This window comes from Astyanax mexicanus, chromosome 15 (genome assembly GCF_023375975.1).
Source record: "Astyanax mexicanus isolate ESR-SI-001 chromosome 15, AstMex3_surface, whole genome shotgun sequence".
NCBI classification, from domain to species: Eukaryota; Metazoa; Chordata; class Actinopteri; order Characiformes; family Acestrorhamphidae; genus Astyanax; species Astyanax mexicanus.
Window position 1 is genome coordinate 27,515,925 of NC_064422.1, and position 15,941 is coordinate 27,531,865.

The 15,941-nt window shown below is 38.1% G+C and overlaps 1 protein-coding gene across 4 annotated transcripts in view; it reads right to left on the minus strand.

Annotated features, from left to right (window-relative positions):
- LOC103045081 (myosin-16) overlaps nt 1–15,941 on the minus strand; it is a 67,265-nt gene that overhangs the window by 25,143 nt on the left and 26,181 nt on the right. For 3 of the 4 annotated variants that reach the window (XM_007257220.4, XM_007257219.4, XM_007257222.4), the window contains exons 4-7: nt 13,933–14,019; nt 11,588–11,733; nt 9,526–9,616; nt 1,687–1,743 (exon numbers count right to left, since the gene is read on the minus strand). In XM_007257220.4, the coding sequence (XP_007257282.3) occupies nt 1,687–1,743; nt 9,526–9,616; nt 11,588–11,733; nt 13,933–14,019 (381 nt within the window). The remainder of the gene's footprint in view (nt 1–1,686; nt 1,744–9,525; nt 9,617–11,587; nt 11,734–13,932; nt 14,020–15,941) is intronic. The other variant, XM_007257221.4, reaches the window with a different exon arrangement.

Sequence of the window (15,941 nt, forward strand, 5' to 3'; positions counted from 1 at the left end):
GTGATATTGTGACTGTTGGTGTCAGAAGGGCTACAGGATCTACTGACACCTCTACTTTGCTGTTTTGAGATGCTGAAATTATTCTTTTTCTTGTTTTTCCCCCATTGAATACAGTTTTACACCAGTTTTTCTTTTATCCAGTTGTCCAGAGAGTTAGCTCCACCCTTTACTCCCATGTACAGCAGAATCAGCAAATGGTAAATGTTGCCTGATCAAAAAGGCTAATGAGAGGGCCTTACTCAAAGATTACTGTTTTGCATCGAATTGGTAAATTCTGTCAAAATGAAAAATTTGCTAATTTGCTTTCATTCGGATGGTCTCCTGGGATTTTCAGCAAAGCAGACTTGAGGGTTTAAGAAGAATGATTCAATAAAGTAAAAACATCCTGTGATGAAAGAGTTTGGCCAGATTTCACGTTTCAAGTTGACAAAAAGGCTACAGTAACACCAGAATCCCCTATTGAATTTCACTTCTGTCATCCAAAAACAGAAAGCTGAGGCTGCAGTAGGCATAGGTTCATCAACAATGTACGGTTAAAACTTAGAAAAATGCAATAGCTGACCATGCACATTTCTTCATTGTCACAGTTTATGCCATTTTAAACTGGTTTCCTGAACTTGACAATGTGCTCAGTGTTCTTCACTGCCTTTCCTAGAACCCAGGACCTGAATTAATTATAACACCTTTAGGACATGGAAGAACTGGGTATGCACAGCATGAAAATGCTGAAAGTCCTGAATGAAGGAACTGAGTGATGCCCTACTGTTAAGATGAACCAAAAGCTCAAACAAAAATCACATCAAACATTTACCCATCATCCTCAGTGTTGCTCTAACTGTAGTAGTGCTTGGAGCTAAGTGGCACTCAGAAGGCTTGGGGGGAAATTGTGATTGACATGAAGCGGGTCTGCTTGAGGATGTCCTGTGCACTGATTTAAAACATGCTGGCTTTGTTATTCCAGGTGGAAATCATTAGGAACTCCCTACCCATACCCTCCTGCCAGAATGCCTACTCCTGCAGTACCTCTGAGCGCGAGGAGAGCGCAAACTAATGCCAGACGTCTTCCTTCCACACGGCATCTGACACAACCTGTCTTCCATAACCACCCCAGCGACACCCGATAGTCCTCAAATCTGTTACGGATTAGGAACTTTAGAAGAGTACAATGGAACGGCCACCTTTTATCAGAGTTGACTTTAAGCTGAGATTCAATTTGTGTTACAATTTAATTGAAGGAAAATACACACTCAAATACGTCCATCCTAACCTCAATTGTCAGGCTCTGTCTGTCTGATTACCACACTTTTCAGGTGTTCAGGTGCTTCCCAGAATGAGAATACTGTACATGATTTCTGTTCTAATGGAGAGAGGTTTACATTTCTTTGTAATTGCTTGCAGGTACTTTCAAAAAAGTGCATATATGCAATCAATCAGCCCTGAGTGAGGTCGAAGGTGACGTTCCAGGAGAGCTGGGTTTTGTTTTTATAGCTTTGGAAAGTAAAAAAAAGAAAAAGAAAAAAAACACCAACAGGACCCAGAGCATTGCTCTTAAGCAAGAGTGATAGTTCTATTACAGAGTGAATGAAAAGTATGAGCAAATAGCCAAATCGCTGGAGGAGAAAATCAGATGTGAAATAGAAACACATACAGTAGGTGTGGGACTGTTGTTATAGGGTAGGAGGTTACCTTCACTCTCATGGCTCTTTCTGCCTCCAGCTCTTCCTCGAGTTCCTCAATGCGGACCTGCAGATTAAACAAACAAAGCAGATGAATGCTGATGTTCAGTTTCACAGCATATTAAAAAGATAATCTGTCCGTTACAGTTACAGTATTAGAACATCTTCCAATATTGGAATTCAGGAGTTGAAACACCTTTCTTTGGGTATTTAGTTATACTGTATGTAATGGTTGACTGCCTAGCCATCATGTTGTAGGCTAGAAGAGCAAGTTACCAGTTTCTTTGTTGCAAAGTCTGACTTTATGCTTGCTGAGATCTGCAGTGAATAAACTCTGTCCTGCGATAAATTTATCATGCAAAGGAAGGTAGGGCTTTGTTGTGCTCTATTAAGAAACTAAAAGAAATGTTAGCCTTTCCAGAATAAGCAACAGTTAGTCATATTGAGTGACTAATTTAAAAATACGACATTGATTATTTTAAGTTAATATTAATTAAATACCCAATGGAAGGTAGTCCTCAAAATGAGTTGATAAAACTCACAGGGAGTTTATTCCAAAAGGCATAATGTGCTGTATACTGTTTCAATTTGAAAATACAAATAAACTAGTATGAACATGAATTTTAAGCAAGAATGTACTCCATATGCTTCAGCTTACTCTGATTAAGAATAGAAGCATCTGTCTTCTGTCCCTGGTTTGGCTTGCTCCAAATCAAAACCATTTATCAGCTTTGCCAAAAGCAGCTGCAGTGTATTGTCTCAAAATCCGTTCTGAACGCTTTTCTATATAAAGGCTGTGGGGCGGAATTCTTCCTGCTTTTAGTCCTGCATGCCGGTGGCTTTCAACCCAGGTAGCAATTTAGAGGAGGAATTTGTTCACCCACTGTTATTATCTATACCATCACCCAACACCAATATATTCTCATATTAAACAGTTTTATCAGATTCATTGTACTGAAATGTCTGTTAAAACTGACTACTACATTAATAATAAGATATATTTCATTCATGATCAGATATATATACCTTAAAAAATATTACACAAATTAAAATAACAAACCAAAAACACTCCTTCTATTGCCTTTTTCAACTCTTTTCACTTCTGTAACCAGTTTTGAGATAAGGTCACCAGTCTGAATGGCAGCATAATTATACAGTATATAACCACAGAAGGAAAAAAATACATCAGGCAGATGAAAGATGCTGCAGTTCTGCGTGAAAATATCACAAAGCAAATACACCGGGTTAAGTCTTTAAGGCTTGTGGTTCGGTTCAACCCATTTAAAGCCAAACCCACATGGCAGACATTGCACTTTGCATAGTCTGTCACCATTTTACTCAGCATGTCTTTGCTCAATGTTTACTTTTATCCTTTAAAGAGCAAAATCTGAAGCAGGTTACACCAGCTATGCATAGGATAGATGATTCTGAAGTGCTTATTTAAGAGTTGAACTTTAAGCATTGAACCAATTGAGCTGTAAAATAATGTGCAAAAGAAAATGATTCTATGCTAGCTAGTAGAAATGCTCTGTAATTCAGAATCAGAATTTCTTGTTTTGTAAAAAAGATCGCAAGACTTTAAATACCTCTAACACCCCTAATTATAAATGCACCCTGTGCATAGGCAAAACCCAAATCTAAAATTGAATATACACATTAAGCATTATAATAATCAATGTTTTAGGACACACCTGGGCAACAAAACACACCTGACAGTCACATGTTCCAATACTTTTGCACACAAGAAAAATGGGTGGGTTCAGACAAAAGGTGTGAATTCGCCTGAACTGTGTGTATCAGAGCCAGATGTAAATACCTGTAAATAAAAACTGAAATGTTGTTTTTTTTTTTCTAATATTCATATTTTACTTTCAAATCCAAATGTATTCAGTCTACGTACAGCAAAAATAATATGATTGGCCTCACAGTTCCAATTTTGGAGCTACAGGTATTTTAGAATAACAAAGGTCTGGATTATGATTTGAATGAAAACATAAAAAATACAATAAAATAACCAAACCAGATATTGACAACAACTATAAAGGACTTCCTCAAAAAGTTAAATGATCCTATTGCCAGAAAGAACCAGATGATCACTATTTTCAGAGCTAAAAACACCCAACAGAGCTAAAAACAACCAATAATATATAATAATCTCAGGTGCTTAGACTTTTACACAGTACTGTTCATCTGCTCAGGGCTAAGTAAAAAGATTTACCAGCCAATAAATTAAACTTAAAAGCATGTGGCAACTTGGCTCTGAGTAGTTTAAAGCTTAACTAGGTAATAACCTACTTTATAACTAACCTAAGGTTGAACTTAGGCAGACCTGGAGCAACACTGATTCTGAACACTGAAAAAAAAGTCATATACAATAAAGCTTTCAGTATATGAGATAAGCTTCCGGGGTGAATGCAAAAAAAAAACAAAAAACGTTGTGATTAAAATTTATGATAGGATGGGCAGGAATTAGCTTCCTATGTTATGTCTTGAGGCACCATTATCTCCTGTAGTATCTTGTTGTGGCTGTACAGGAAGTATCTCTGACAAGCCGCATATAGCTGGAGGATGTCCCACAACATGTATTCTGACAACTAGAACCACAAATGTGATAAAAGTCAATCAGCAACACTCACACACACACATGCATTCCTATAAACACCTACACACCTACACACACACACATATATTCAACAACATTCAACCCAAAACCCAAAATCAAGTCATCCAGGCAATCACACTCCACAAGCCTGGCTCACCTTCAATGTTTTAAAGGAACTGAAGCCAAAATAAATGACTGTAAATCCATGCAAAAGACACACTTCAGCTATACACTTATGAAACAATAAATATCTCACATTATTTTAAGACAAATCAAGGTAAGCAATACAGCAACTCACATGCCAGCGCAGGACCTCAGCAGAGAGCACAGCCATGGCCAAGCAGCAGTCAGACAGAGTCAAACTGACTCACACACTCACTCACACACACACACACACACACAGACTCAAACACACTCAGCGGCTCTCCTTGCCCTGCTGCAAGAAACTCCACACCCCCTTTCAGGCTCCTTAGCAAAGCAGAGCACTAAAGTAAACCTTTCTAAAGATCTGCAGGTAAGCAGAACATTTCTAAAGGACAAACCTGCAGCTACCTAGGTTGGTCATTATCAGAATAGTGAGTTTTGGCCTTCAAAACTAAAGAAATGACAATTTATCACATTTATATGACTGCAGACTACACAGACATCATACTACACAGTCCATACCATTTTTTATCAGCATGTTAGCTGCTGGCTACCTGAGCAACTGCTAATGTGGCTGATACAATAACTAATGCAAATTGGCAACTCTAAGTCTGCGTATACATGTATTGTTAAACCAAAGAAATTCAGAACTAGAACTAATGAGAGCTGGTGAGATAAAAGAGAGCGCAACAGAATCCTTGCTAAAATGACCAGATTCAGCCACACTGAGAAGAGAAAGCACCACAAAAATGCATGTTTTAGGTACTTTTTAGCATGCTCTGTGCAATTACACATTCTCACCAAAAAACTATAGATTGTCACTTTCATTTTTGGATATGTTTAAATATCTTGATATTTTTTCTGAACATATCTAAATGAATAGCTACTACTTTAAAATGAAGGTTAACATTTCCCTATATTTGTAATAATGTGTTTACTCAGAGTCATTCCATTCAGCTACAATATGCTGCAAACACAAAGGCCATATCATATTGATACTGACCCATTTCAGTCCTCTTCAATGCAGAAACAATATTATAATGTTGGAAATCCTGCCACAGTATGAATTAAAGGCCTGTAATTAATCTATTGTTTAGAACTTTCTCCCCCCAGTCAACATAATTACACATTCTTATGGTTTCAGGATCTCAGCAGTTTCAGGCCATCATGATGGGCTATAAATTGAGAGCATATGTGGAACTGCCCGATGTGTATCCACAGGATATTCAATAGTGTACTGCTGTAGCGCAGTAGCGCTGTAAGATCTCTGAAATTACCAGGGAAAAAAAAGACCAAAACCATCAGATTGCAAACACATTTGGCAGTGAGACAAGTCAGACCTGAGCCTGCATCAAACATTTAAACATGTTTCATTCATGCGGGCCATCAATCTTCATCGACTTTGACCTTAGTGTACCTTGTGCCCCCCTCAAAATCCACCCCTCTCCCCCCAGAAACCCTCCTCTAGCTCTCTTTGTACTCATGACCATCACGTAAGTGCCTGCATGTGCTGCACAGAACCACAGCTCTCGCACAAGCTGTAACTTTTACTGCCTGATGACAGAGGATTTTCCCCCAATCAGGAAAAGTCCAAAATGGGAGGAAATTGGACATATATTAATATTTCCAAGACCCATTTTACACAAAGAGATTCAGGCCTGTAAATCTCTGTCTGTCGGAAATGTGTGCTAAAAATTTATAAAGGGTAAAAAAGAGATGTTTTGCTTAAATATCCTGACATAAAAAAATGAATTAATTCAAACATAAATACTAGCTTTATATGAATATATTATATGCTACTAAAACATAATTGCTTTAATGTAATGTCTGGTCATGTTGAGCAGTGAAGCCTGGGTGCAGGTCAACTTGTTGCAAGCTGATTTAACAGAATTAGCAGTTAGCATTACATTTAGACATTTGGTTGATGCTCATATCTAGAGCAACTGTCGCACGAGTTATTGGTGTATCACACCAGAATTGAACTATTCATCACTACATTTGTCTGTTTGTTAGCTCATGAAGTTATTTTTCTTGTGATCTCATGATAAAAGTTGGTTTGTCTGCTGTTTTCCAATGATAAAGAAAAAAGTGGAAATTTAAAATATTTACTACTTCATCATGGGAGAAATTGGGTCATATAAGTTGTTCTGAAATTAAAGTTAATTTAAGTTAAATTAATATATAAATTAGAACGTTTTCTCCCTCTGTTTGGTTTGTTTTCACACAGGCATTATCCTAAACACTTCAAAATGCGCACCAATAAACCACACAAGCACATAGTCTCATCTGATTGGCCAGAGCTATTTGGCGTGAGAGCAAGAAAGTAAATATAGAAAGACGATTTTTTGTTACAGATTTTGTTATCAGGTTAAAACACACCTTATCAGCAGTTACCTCAAATAAATGGAGTATATTTGATAGTTGGGTCGGATCGAGATCGAGATCACCTTCTTATTACAAGCAAACCGCTCCTGAAGTTTGTTTGGGACCGGACCACACCTACTGAAATGAACCGCACTAAGGGCACAAACGAACCAGAGTCTGTTTTAACTGGACCAAATAGTGCTGGAGTAAAAACATCCTGGGATATTTTAGGAAAATCTGTATTGATGTGTTACAGTAATTATCGGAAGTCTCTGGGCATTTGGGTTGGGCGCACTTTGACTGGTTTGTTTCAGTTTAAATGTATATTATTCCTTATCTATTCCTTCATATGGTCCTGTCCAACCTTTGAGTAATAAAGTCGTATAAAAACAAAGCAGTAAAAATTTCAAAATAGAATAGAATATTTAAACGTATAATATAACAGATTCAAAGCAAAAGTCACAAATCATGATTTTACACAATGATAGAATGTACGGATGGTGGTGTCGGTAGTGAATGTTTTACAGGGGACACTTGCTCAGCTCACAGTCAGTCCCTGGGTGGAATAAATCTTATTGACGCTCGCACAAAAAGACTCCACCTGAACGAGTCTGATCAGTCGATCCACTGAAACAACAAGGCGGTGGGGCTCTTGTCAAACCAGCTTAGCTTTTGTGCCTTCCAGGTCCACTAAGCTGTGATTAATGGAGAGCGGTCCATAAAGCCAGCTTTGTGTAGTATAGATAATACCCCAAACTAAACGTGAAAACACGTCCACTTTTGCTGACACTTGGATCCCGTTTCAGCTCCGCTCGCACAGACAAAGAGCCTCTGTGTTCTCCTCACAACCTTAAAGGCAAGGCGTCTGGATCTACAGAGAAACTCTATGATCAGGGAGTACTGTACTGCATCCTGTACTGCCCACGTTCTCTCTCTTTCTGACCTTCTCAGTGTCTGTGTTTTGTCTTCTCTACGTTTCCCATCATTTCCATCAATTTCTTAGTTTTCCTAATGCTAAATTTAATTTGTTTTGTATGCTACTCAAGCTAGCACTCACATAATGCTGGCCAGTTGTGTACTTCAGAAAATGTACAGTCAAGTCAACTCAAAATGATAAAGCAAATAATTTTAGAGATATTTGAGAACTTAACTTAGGGTGTTTTACATCTGAAAGTCTATACAGTAAATTAGTGTACTGTAGTTGCTGCCACTATGATCAGGAGAATGCTGGTTCGAATCCCGTTCATGTAGCTGGCAATCAGCTGCCGGAGCCCTGAGAGAACACAATTGGCTTTGCTCTCTCTGGGTGTGTAGATGGCACTGTCTACAAACATCACTCCGAAGGGTGAATAAAAATCTGGTGAGTGAATGTGTAAGTGACCAAAGCTGACCTGGAATCACTGAGAATACACAAAATAGTAACAAATATTTTTTTGCAATTTTTATCAATTTACAGAACCAATCTACAGAACCACAGTTATGCCAAATATCATGGGACAAGGAATTGGGCACTGGGTTGCCAATAACAGGGTTGTGGGTTCAATATCCAGGTTTAGCCAGCATCCATTGTTAGGCTGTTAGACCACTGCTCCAGTAATGTGCGCAGTAGAGTATGTCACTAAGGGCTATCTTACACACTTCACAAGGCATGTCACAATCCTCATTGCTATCTTACACCCCACAACTGTCTATTTTTATGCCTTGTGTCTGCATTGATTAAATAGCAACGGCGCATGTGAATGTATCTATGTCAAGGGGTCATGATATTAAACTCTGATAATTCACATTGCCTTGCTTTTTGCAAGCAGGCCAGTGTTCATCCTCACTCACAGGATAACACCTCACAACTTATACAGGTGGTGATTTTGCCATGCAATTTTCTGAGATTTTTCCATGGATCTCACTTTATTTGAATGGTATATTTTGCTACTTGTAGATTATTTACAGGTGGTCGAAATATAAGAAAGAAATTATATGTAGTTTTTAAAACAATAATTGATCTATAAACAAAACCAATTTTGAGAACCTCAGTCTGTGAAATCCCTATCTAGACTCACTTTAATTATATGATAGTAAGTAATAAGTTATCATACCTAATAATTACACCAATCGCTTGCAAGACGCATCTGTAAATGCATGCATTCTGATGTTCATGTCATGCTTGTGGAATTGCCAGTTAACCCTGTGACTGGTGTTCTAATGCTGGTAATGTCCACATAGTACTGTATGTACTGTATTAGAAGATTTATTAAAGCCCAAGTGAAACATGTAAAAAAAAAACACATAAAAGAAAAACACAGACCTGCTTTTTCCATGACATAATTCTGGACGTATATAAGAAAGACCCAAGATCCGTAAAAAAAAAAAATATATATATATATTTTTTTATTAAATATATTAAAATATATTTGTGTCACAAAGCCTGAGTGACAGAGGTTAAACTAACATGGCCTTTACCACCTTTTTCATTCCTGAGGCATGACCTACTACCTTCTGGCTTGTAAAATACATCTTGTACCTGTCTGTTTTCCAAAGTCTGTACCTGGAAAGTGGCTGGTGGAGCCACGCAGAGCATATCTTACATTCCAATTTGGAGTTTTACATCAGAGAGATCGTTATCAGTTCATATGTTCTTCGGGATGTTTTTGCCATCTCAGAGCAGGCTCCACAAATCAGGGTTCAGGACCCCAGCAGTGCTGAAAGACAGGAATGCTCCCTCTCTCCCCCCACAGGCCTCACCTGCAACTCCTTATTCTTCTTCTGCAGCCCTGCACTCAATGCCTCCTCAGCCTCCAGCCGGCTGCTGGTGGCACTTATCTCCACATCTTTCCTGACAGGACACAAAGAAAAAGAGAGAGAGAGAAAGAGAGCATGAGAATAAGATAGACAGAGATGTGACAGGGCTAATTTAGCAGATGTGCTGGTTATGATTTGCACACCATGTCTGAGAAAGGGACCTCAAAGGTTATTAAAACGTCAGTCAAATATTCCACGTCAAGTACAGCAGTACAACAATTTTCTCAAGCATCTGCTATGCTTTGTTAGAACATCAAATTTTCTGAAGGACTTCTTCTGCTGTACCCTATAAAATATCACTTTAATACGTCGTTAATATAAAAACTGCACCATGCATAAAAGGTCCAAAACAATCCATAGCAAGCAGAATATTTTTTTACTGTAGTCCTTGGCACACTTAGGGAAGTTTTATTTGTTCTATTACACAAGTCTGAGGGTCTGCTACGGTAAACGCATACTAACAAGCCTGAACAGCTCAGGGAGCCTGGAGCCTTTTAACTCATCAAAGCTAAGATAATTCCGCTCCAAGTAGATATCATGTTATAGCCTCTACAAGACACCCAAACATCTGTTTTTCTTCAGAACGAGGACATCTAGACTCGCCATCTGTTTACACATACAAAATTCTTCTCTAAACTTTAGGCAACTCAACTGATCTGCACGAAAATCTGTCATGGGACTTAACTCAACTTGAGGGCACTACAGTTCACTTCTTAGTTAAGGTGCAATTTTTCGTAAGCGTAAATTTAAATTGTTTTGTGTGCTACTCAAGCTGGGACTCACATAATGCTGGTAAGTTGTGCACTTCAGAAAATTTACAGTCAGGCCACCTTAAAATTAATAAATAAAACAAATAATTTTAGCGATATTTGAGAAATTAACTTCAATTTAGAGAACTTACACATAAAAGTATATACTGTATAGATTTTTTAGAAGCCACATCCTGCTTTTTTGTATACAGCTCTGAAAACAAATTAAGAGACCACTTCAGTTTTTGAATTAGTTTCTCTGATTTTGCTATTTACAGGTATATGTTTGAATAAAGTAAACATTGTTGTTTTATTCTATAAACTACAGACAACATTTCTCCCAAATTCCAAATAAAAATATTGTCATTTAGAGAATTTATTTGCAGAAAATGAAAAATGGTTTTCAGACCTCAAATAATGCAAAGAAAGCAAATTTATATTCATTAATATTTTAAGTTTCAAGAGTTCAGAAATCAATATTTGGTGAAATAACCCTGGTTTCTAATCACAGTTTTCATGCATCTTGGCATGTTCTCCTCCAACAGTCTTACACACTGCTTTTGGATAACTTTATGCCACTCCTGGTGCAAACATTTAAGCAGTTCAGTTTGGTTTGATGGCTTGTGATCATCCATCTTCCTCTTGATTATATTCCAGAGGTTTTCAATTTGGCAAAATCAAAGAAACTTCATGTTTAATAATTTTTAAGTGGTCTCTTATTTTTTCCAGAGCTGTAGTGGACAGCAGCGTGTTTTCTATTCTGCGAGTTGCCATTGGAGGTGTAGTGCCAAATTCTGCCTCACTGCCAGATTCCAATACCATGTGCTTGTTAGTCGTCCAGTAGGAAAGTCGTAACAGAATGCACTTGGTTTTCTTTGTGTTTCTGTTTGTAAATAAGGGTTAATCAGTTACAGTAGATACAGGGATCACCAGTGCAATCTGTTGTGCCCAAGAGGGAGCTCTTCATGCTGCAGACTGTGCTTATGTGACATAACTAGGCTGGAGGTAGAGTGAGGCTGAGGTCTACAGTGAATGCACACACAAGGCTACTTCCTAGAGTAATGATGAGCATGCTGTTAACTATGCTTTGCCATAATCCATTTCCAGTGCCCATTTAGTGCATCATTTAGTGCATCACGTCCACAAAAGTTAATGTGCAATACACACAAAATTTCAGATCAATGGGTCTACAGGACTGACTAGGAAATGCTGAACAATGCTGTCAATAATGGACTTTATAATATCAGTTCACTCACTTCTTGATGAGCTCTTCCAGGCTTGCCCTCATCTTGCCCAGCTCGCTCAGGTTCTCCATGGTGTTCTTACTGTCTCCCTCCAGCCTCTTCCTGTTCCTCTCCAGATCACTGCGCTGCTTCCTCTCCTGATCCAGCTGGTACTCCAACTGAGGCACACAAAACAATCCACACATCAGCACTCACAACTCTCCCTCTCTCCTGCATACATTCAGGACCATCTGAGCTCACAATGCAATTACACGATATACACAGAGACTGGGGAGAGTGACAGGGAGGAATGACACAGTTGTTTGTGATCATTAGAAGCAAGATATGATATTTCAGACACAGCTGTGAGAGACCAGTGACTCATACACTCGTTACAGCATCCCAACAATTGGACAGCGCAGTCAGACTGAAGGGTCACACGTGTGGTTTGCAAGTACAGCAGCTGGGTCATTATCAGAACACTGTGCCTTTCCAAATGGCTGCCAGAGAGGGTTGAGGTCACACTGTGTGCTGTGGTTTTAACTCTACTCTGTCTAGGTATGTTGCCCGTATTGTTCCTGACGTTGTATTGAAATTTTACACACTGTGTGAGAGATGAGCTTAGTTTTTTGTTGGTATTTTATCTGTATTTTATAACTTTATTTTATAAGAGATTTGTTTCTGTCACCAGGGGTTTCAAGCAGGTATGAAAACAGGGTGCACCTATAGATTTCACACAGTGTAGGACTACATGGTTCCCTAGGCTAGAGGGTGAGTTTTTGATCAGAGAACTATGGACCATTTTGCTTAGTTTTCATTGCTATGATTTAGTAGCCAGTGATCTTTTGCGACCCATGAAAAGGAAGATAGACTGTTTTTGTTTAATTTGTACCATCCATTTTGAATCTCCCAGTGTGGTACTAGAGAACACAGCAATTTTAGAACGTGTGTGTTTAATAAATCTTATATACTCTTGAAAAAATAAAGAGACCACTTAAAAATGATTTTACCAAATTAAAAACCTCTGGAATATTATCAAGAGAAAGATGGAGGATCACAAACGACCAAACTAAGCTGAACTGCTTAAATTTTTCCACCAGGAGTGGAATAAAGTTATCCAAAAGCAGTGTGTAAGACTGGTGGAGGAGAACATGATGCATGAAAACTGTGATTAAAAAACAGGGTTATTGCACCAAATATTGATTTCTGAACTCTTAAAACTTTATGAATATGAACTTGTTTTTTTGCATTATTTGAGGTCTAAAAGCTCTGCATCTTTTTTGTTATTTCAGGCATTTCTCATTTTCTGTAAATAAATACTCTAAATTACAATATTTTTGTTTGGAATTTGGGAGAAAGTTTGTCCGTATAGCAAAATCAGAGAAACTGATTCAGAAACTGAAGTGGTCTTTACATTTTTTCCAGAGCAGTACATAAAGCTATTTTCTTTTGTTTTTACGTGATTTCATTCACTTGATTTAACTAAAAGTCGCATGTTTTTGGTCCCAAAAACCTTGTAACATCAAAGTACTTTTAGGTGGGTGCAAACAGACACTCGCTTAAGTCAGTATTTAGAAACCTCCCCATTGGTTGATCACAAAGTTAGTTTGACCAGCTAAAAGTTGTTTGGAGTTTGTTTGGAGTTCCATCTAGTTTTTCAATCATGTCCAAATAAGGGGATCATGAGGGTCCTTTCAAAATTCACAGTTTACAGTTTCATTTCTTAAAGTTGCTTATGGTAATTGCTGTAGAAGCCAACCTTTAAACTTTTTCCAGACTGACTGTGTTATATGCTTTTAGAATTTGCTGGTATTTAGTAAAATTGATGTAACTGGCTGATACTCCAGTGGCTTTTGTTACAAAATGCTGTAATGCACAGTAAAACAGTACACAATCACTCTAAACCTTTTTAAACCTTTGGATGTCGCATCAGAGGGTGTTGCCAGATCTTGCCTTGACCTCCACAGTTCCCCTTAATTGCCCTTCCTTAACGATGTTTTAGAGGAAACTGCACCTTAGTCTTCGTATGCATTGTAGACTATAAGCTTCATTTCTATGGCCTCTGGATTAGAGCACACGGTTTAGAGCATAAAAATTTATTATATTTTCAATTCTTGACCTTCTAAAGAGTCAATTAAGTGACACCATGAGTTGAATGTTTGGATGATTTACCACTGAAAGTGTCCACACTTGCACATGCCGCAATTATCGTAGTTTGTACAAGACCAGAACCTCAGTACTGCACCATTTAGGCAGCAACTATACACTGGTTTTCGGATTGTGCATAATGTATTCTGAAAAGAATATTGTGATTTAATGTATCATGAGGACAGTAAAATTTCACGTTAGCTAAGGCCTTATAAAAGTTCAGTAGTCACCTCTTCCACGTGCACCTGCAGCTTGGCTTTCTCCTTGGTCAGGAGGTTCACCTTCTCCTCCTCGCACTGCAAATCCTCGATGGCTTGCTGGAATGATAAAACACAGCTTGAGGATCTGGAGAACAGATACAGCCCTAAATCCTCAGCTGTGACTCTGCCTGGATTTCTTTGATCCACAGCTGGGATGTGTTCATTTACTTCGGCCATAGAGTTTGTCAGAGGAAGTCTGCAGCTTGATGGCTTAATCAAATGCAATCCTTCAATGCAAATTCCAAGTCTTATTCAAAACATCTGACACAAACAAACCTCGAGACATAATCTCACACCAACTAAATTCCACCCATGATAAGGGGTTTTTTATATAAGGAATGGAAAACTGATATCTGTTCGATATGACTCAATTATCCATCTCATTGCCCTCGCAATCAGGGGTCTATTGTGTTACTGGCAATGCCACAGATCTTAAATCACAGAGATTACCTGGCAAATGCTGCTGCTACTGTTCAACATCTGGCAGGGGGTTACACTGCAGGCATCTACTGTACACATGGCAGACGGGTTCAATACAGTAAGTACACCATACTATACCAATCAGTCCTTAAAAGTTCCAAACACTAATTTGTCCATCTTGTTCTTAATTAGATTAGAAACCACTCTGCCTGAGACTGGGTTATTCTAAATGCCCTTGTTTTCAGTCAAATATGGTTTTTCTTCATTCCTTGTTTTGCTGATTATCAGTAAATTTCCTGAAGTTCCAGCTTTCCTGGGAGACAAATGGGGTTGCACCAAATATTTGCCAATCGAAAATATTCTGATCAATAATTCATTTATTTAAATTAAATTTGAGTGTTTCTTCAAACAGAGGAACATTGAATTTTTAAAGCAGCAGCCCCACACTCCACCCCCAGCTCTGGCAGTGACAGCTCAAATCGCTGTTGTATACAGCAGGGAGTGAGGGAGAGAGCCAGCAGGGAGAGCCAACAAACATCAGGTTTAAGTTCATTTTTAGACTTTACTGTTTCTAAGCTGAAAGATAAGAGCTGTGCAGGGCTAGGATAGTAACATTATCTGAGCTAACTAAGTCTTTTGTTAAAACAAACAAAGGCTAAGGCTGGCTGCATTTTTCTGAGTAAATTTAATTCACATGTCACTTGAGTAGCAATGCATATGAACCTTTATGATTAGAATAGCATTTCTGATATCAATTTATTATTAGAATGGATCTGCTGATTTGATCTGTTTAATTTAGGACTTCATTTGTAACAAACAGAGATTCCTTTTGGCATCAATAAAGTATCTATCTATATATCTAATAAAAGTGGCAAAATTAATGAAACCTTTGAGAAAAACCTTTTTGATTTCAATTTTGGCCAATTTATTTTAACTCATTTAACAATTTAATTAGTGCATCTCTAATTACAAACCATCCCAAAGGATAAAGGCCCTCTAAACACACTGATTAGTGGGGTGTTGGGCGGATGACCACAGCTATAAAATATCAAATTTATCTCCCCACTCTCAACCGCCTGTTAATGTTGTTAAAGACTCCAAGGCACTAAAATGTGATAATTAATGACAAACTAATCTTTTGATTTAATGAATTCACAGGCCTGGGCCATCCATACACAATTCCTCTCAAGGAAACAGAACAAATCCAGTCCTTTGCCAAAGAGACGTGATGTTAAATTTTAACAGCCTTCAACTAATCTTCCAGATGGGCCGGGTCCGCGCAACACAACAGCCTGTAAACTGCTATGATATTTACCATCCCTCTGGTGCGACCTTGACACTGAAGCATTAAGCTAAATCTCAGAGCTGCATATGTTTCTGCATCCAATCAGTGACCAGGGCGTACACTACTGCCCAAAAACATAAAGCAGACCAGAGGGGAGTAAATCTGTAGGATGCGATGATCAGAGTAAATCTAAAAGATATTTTCATGTTTATAATATTTCATTATCCTGAACGCACACATTTCTGTAATAGACAATATTTTGGATTAATTTAAA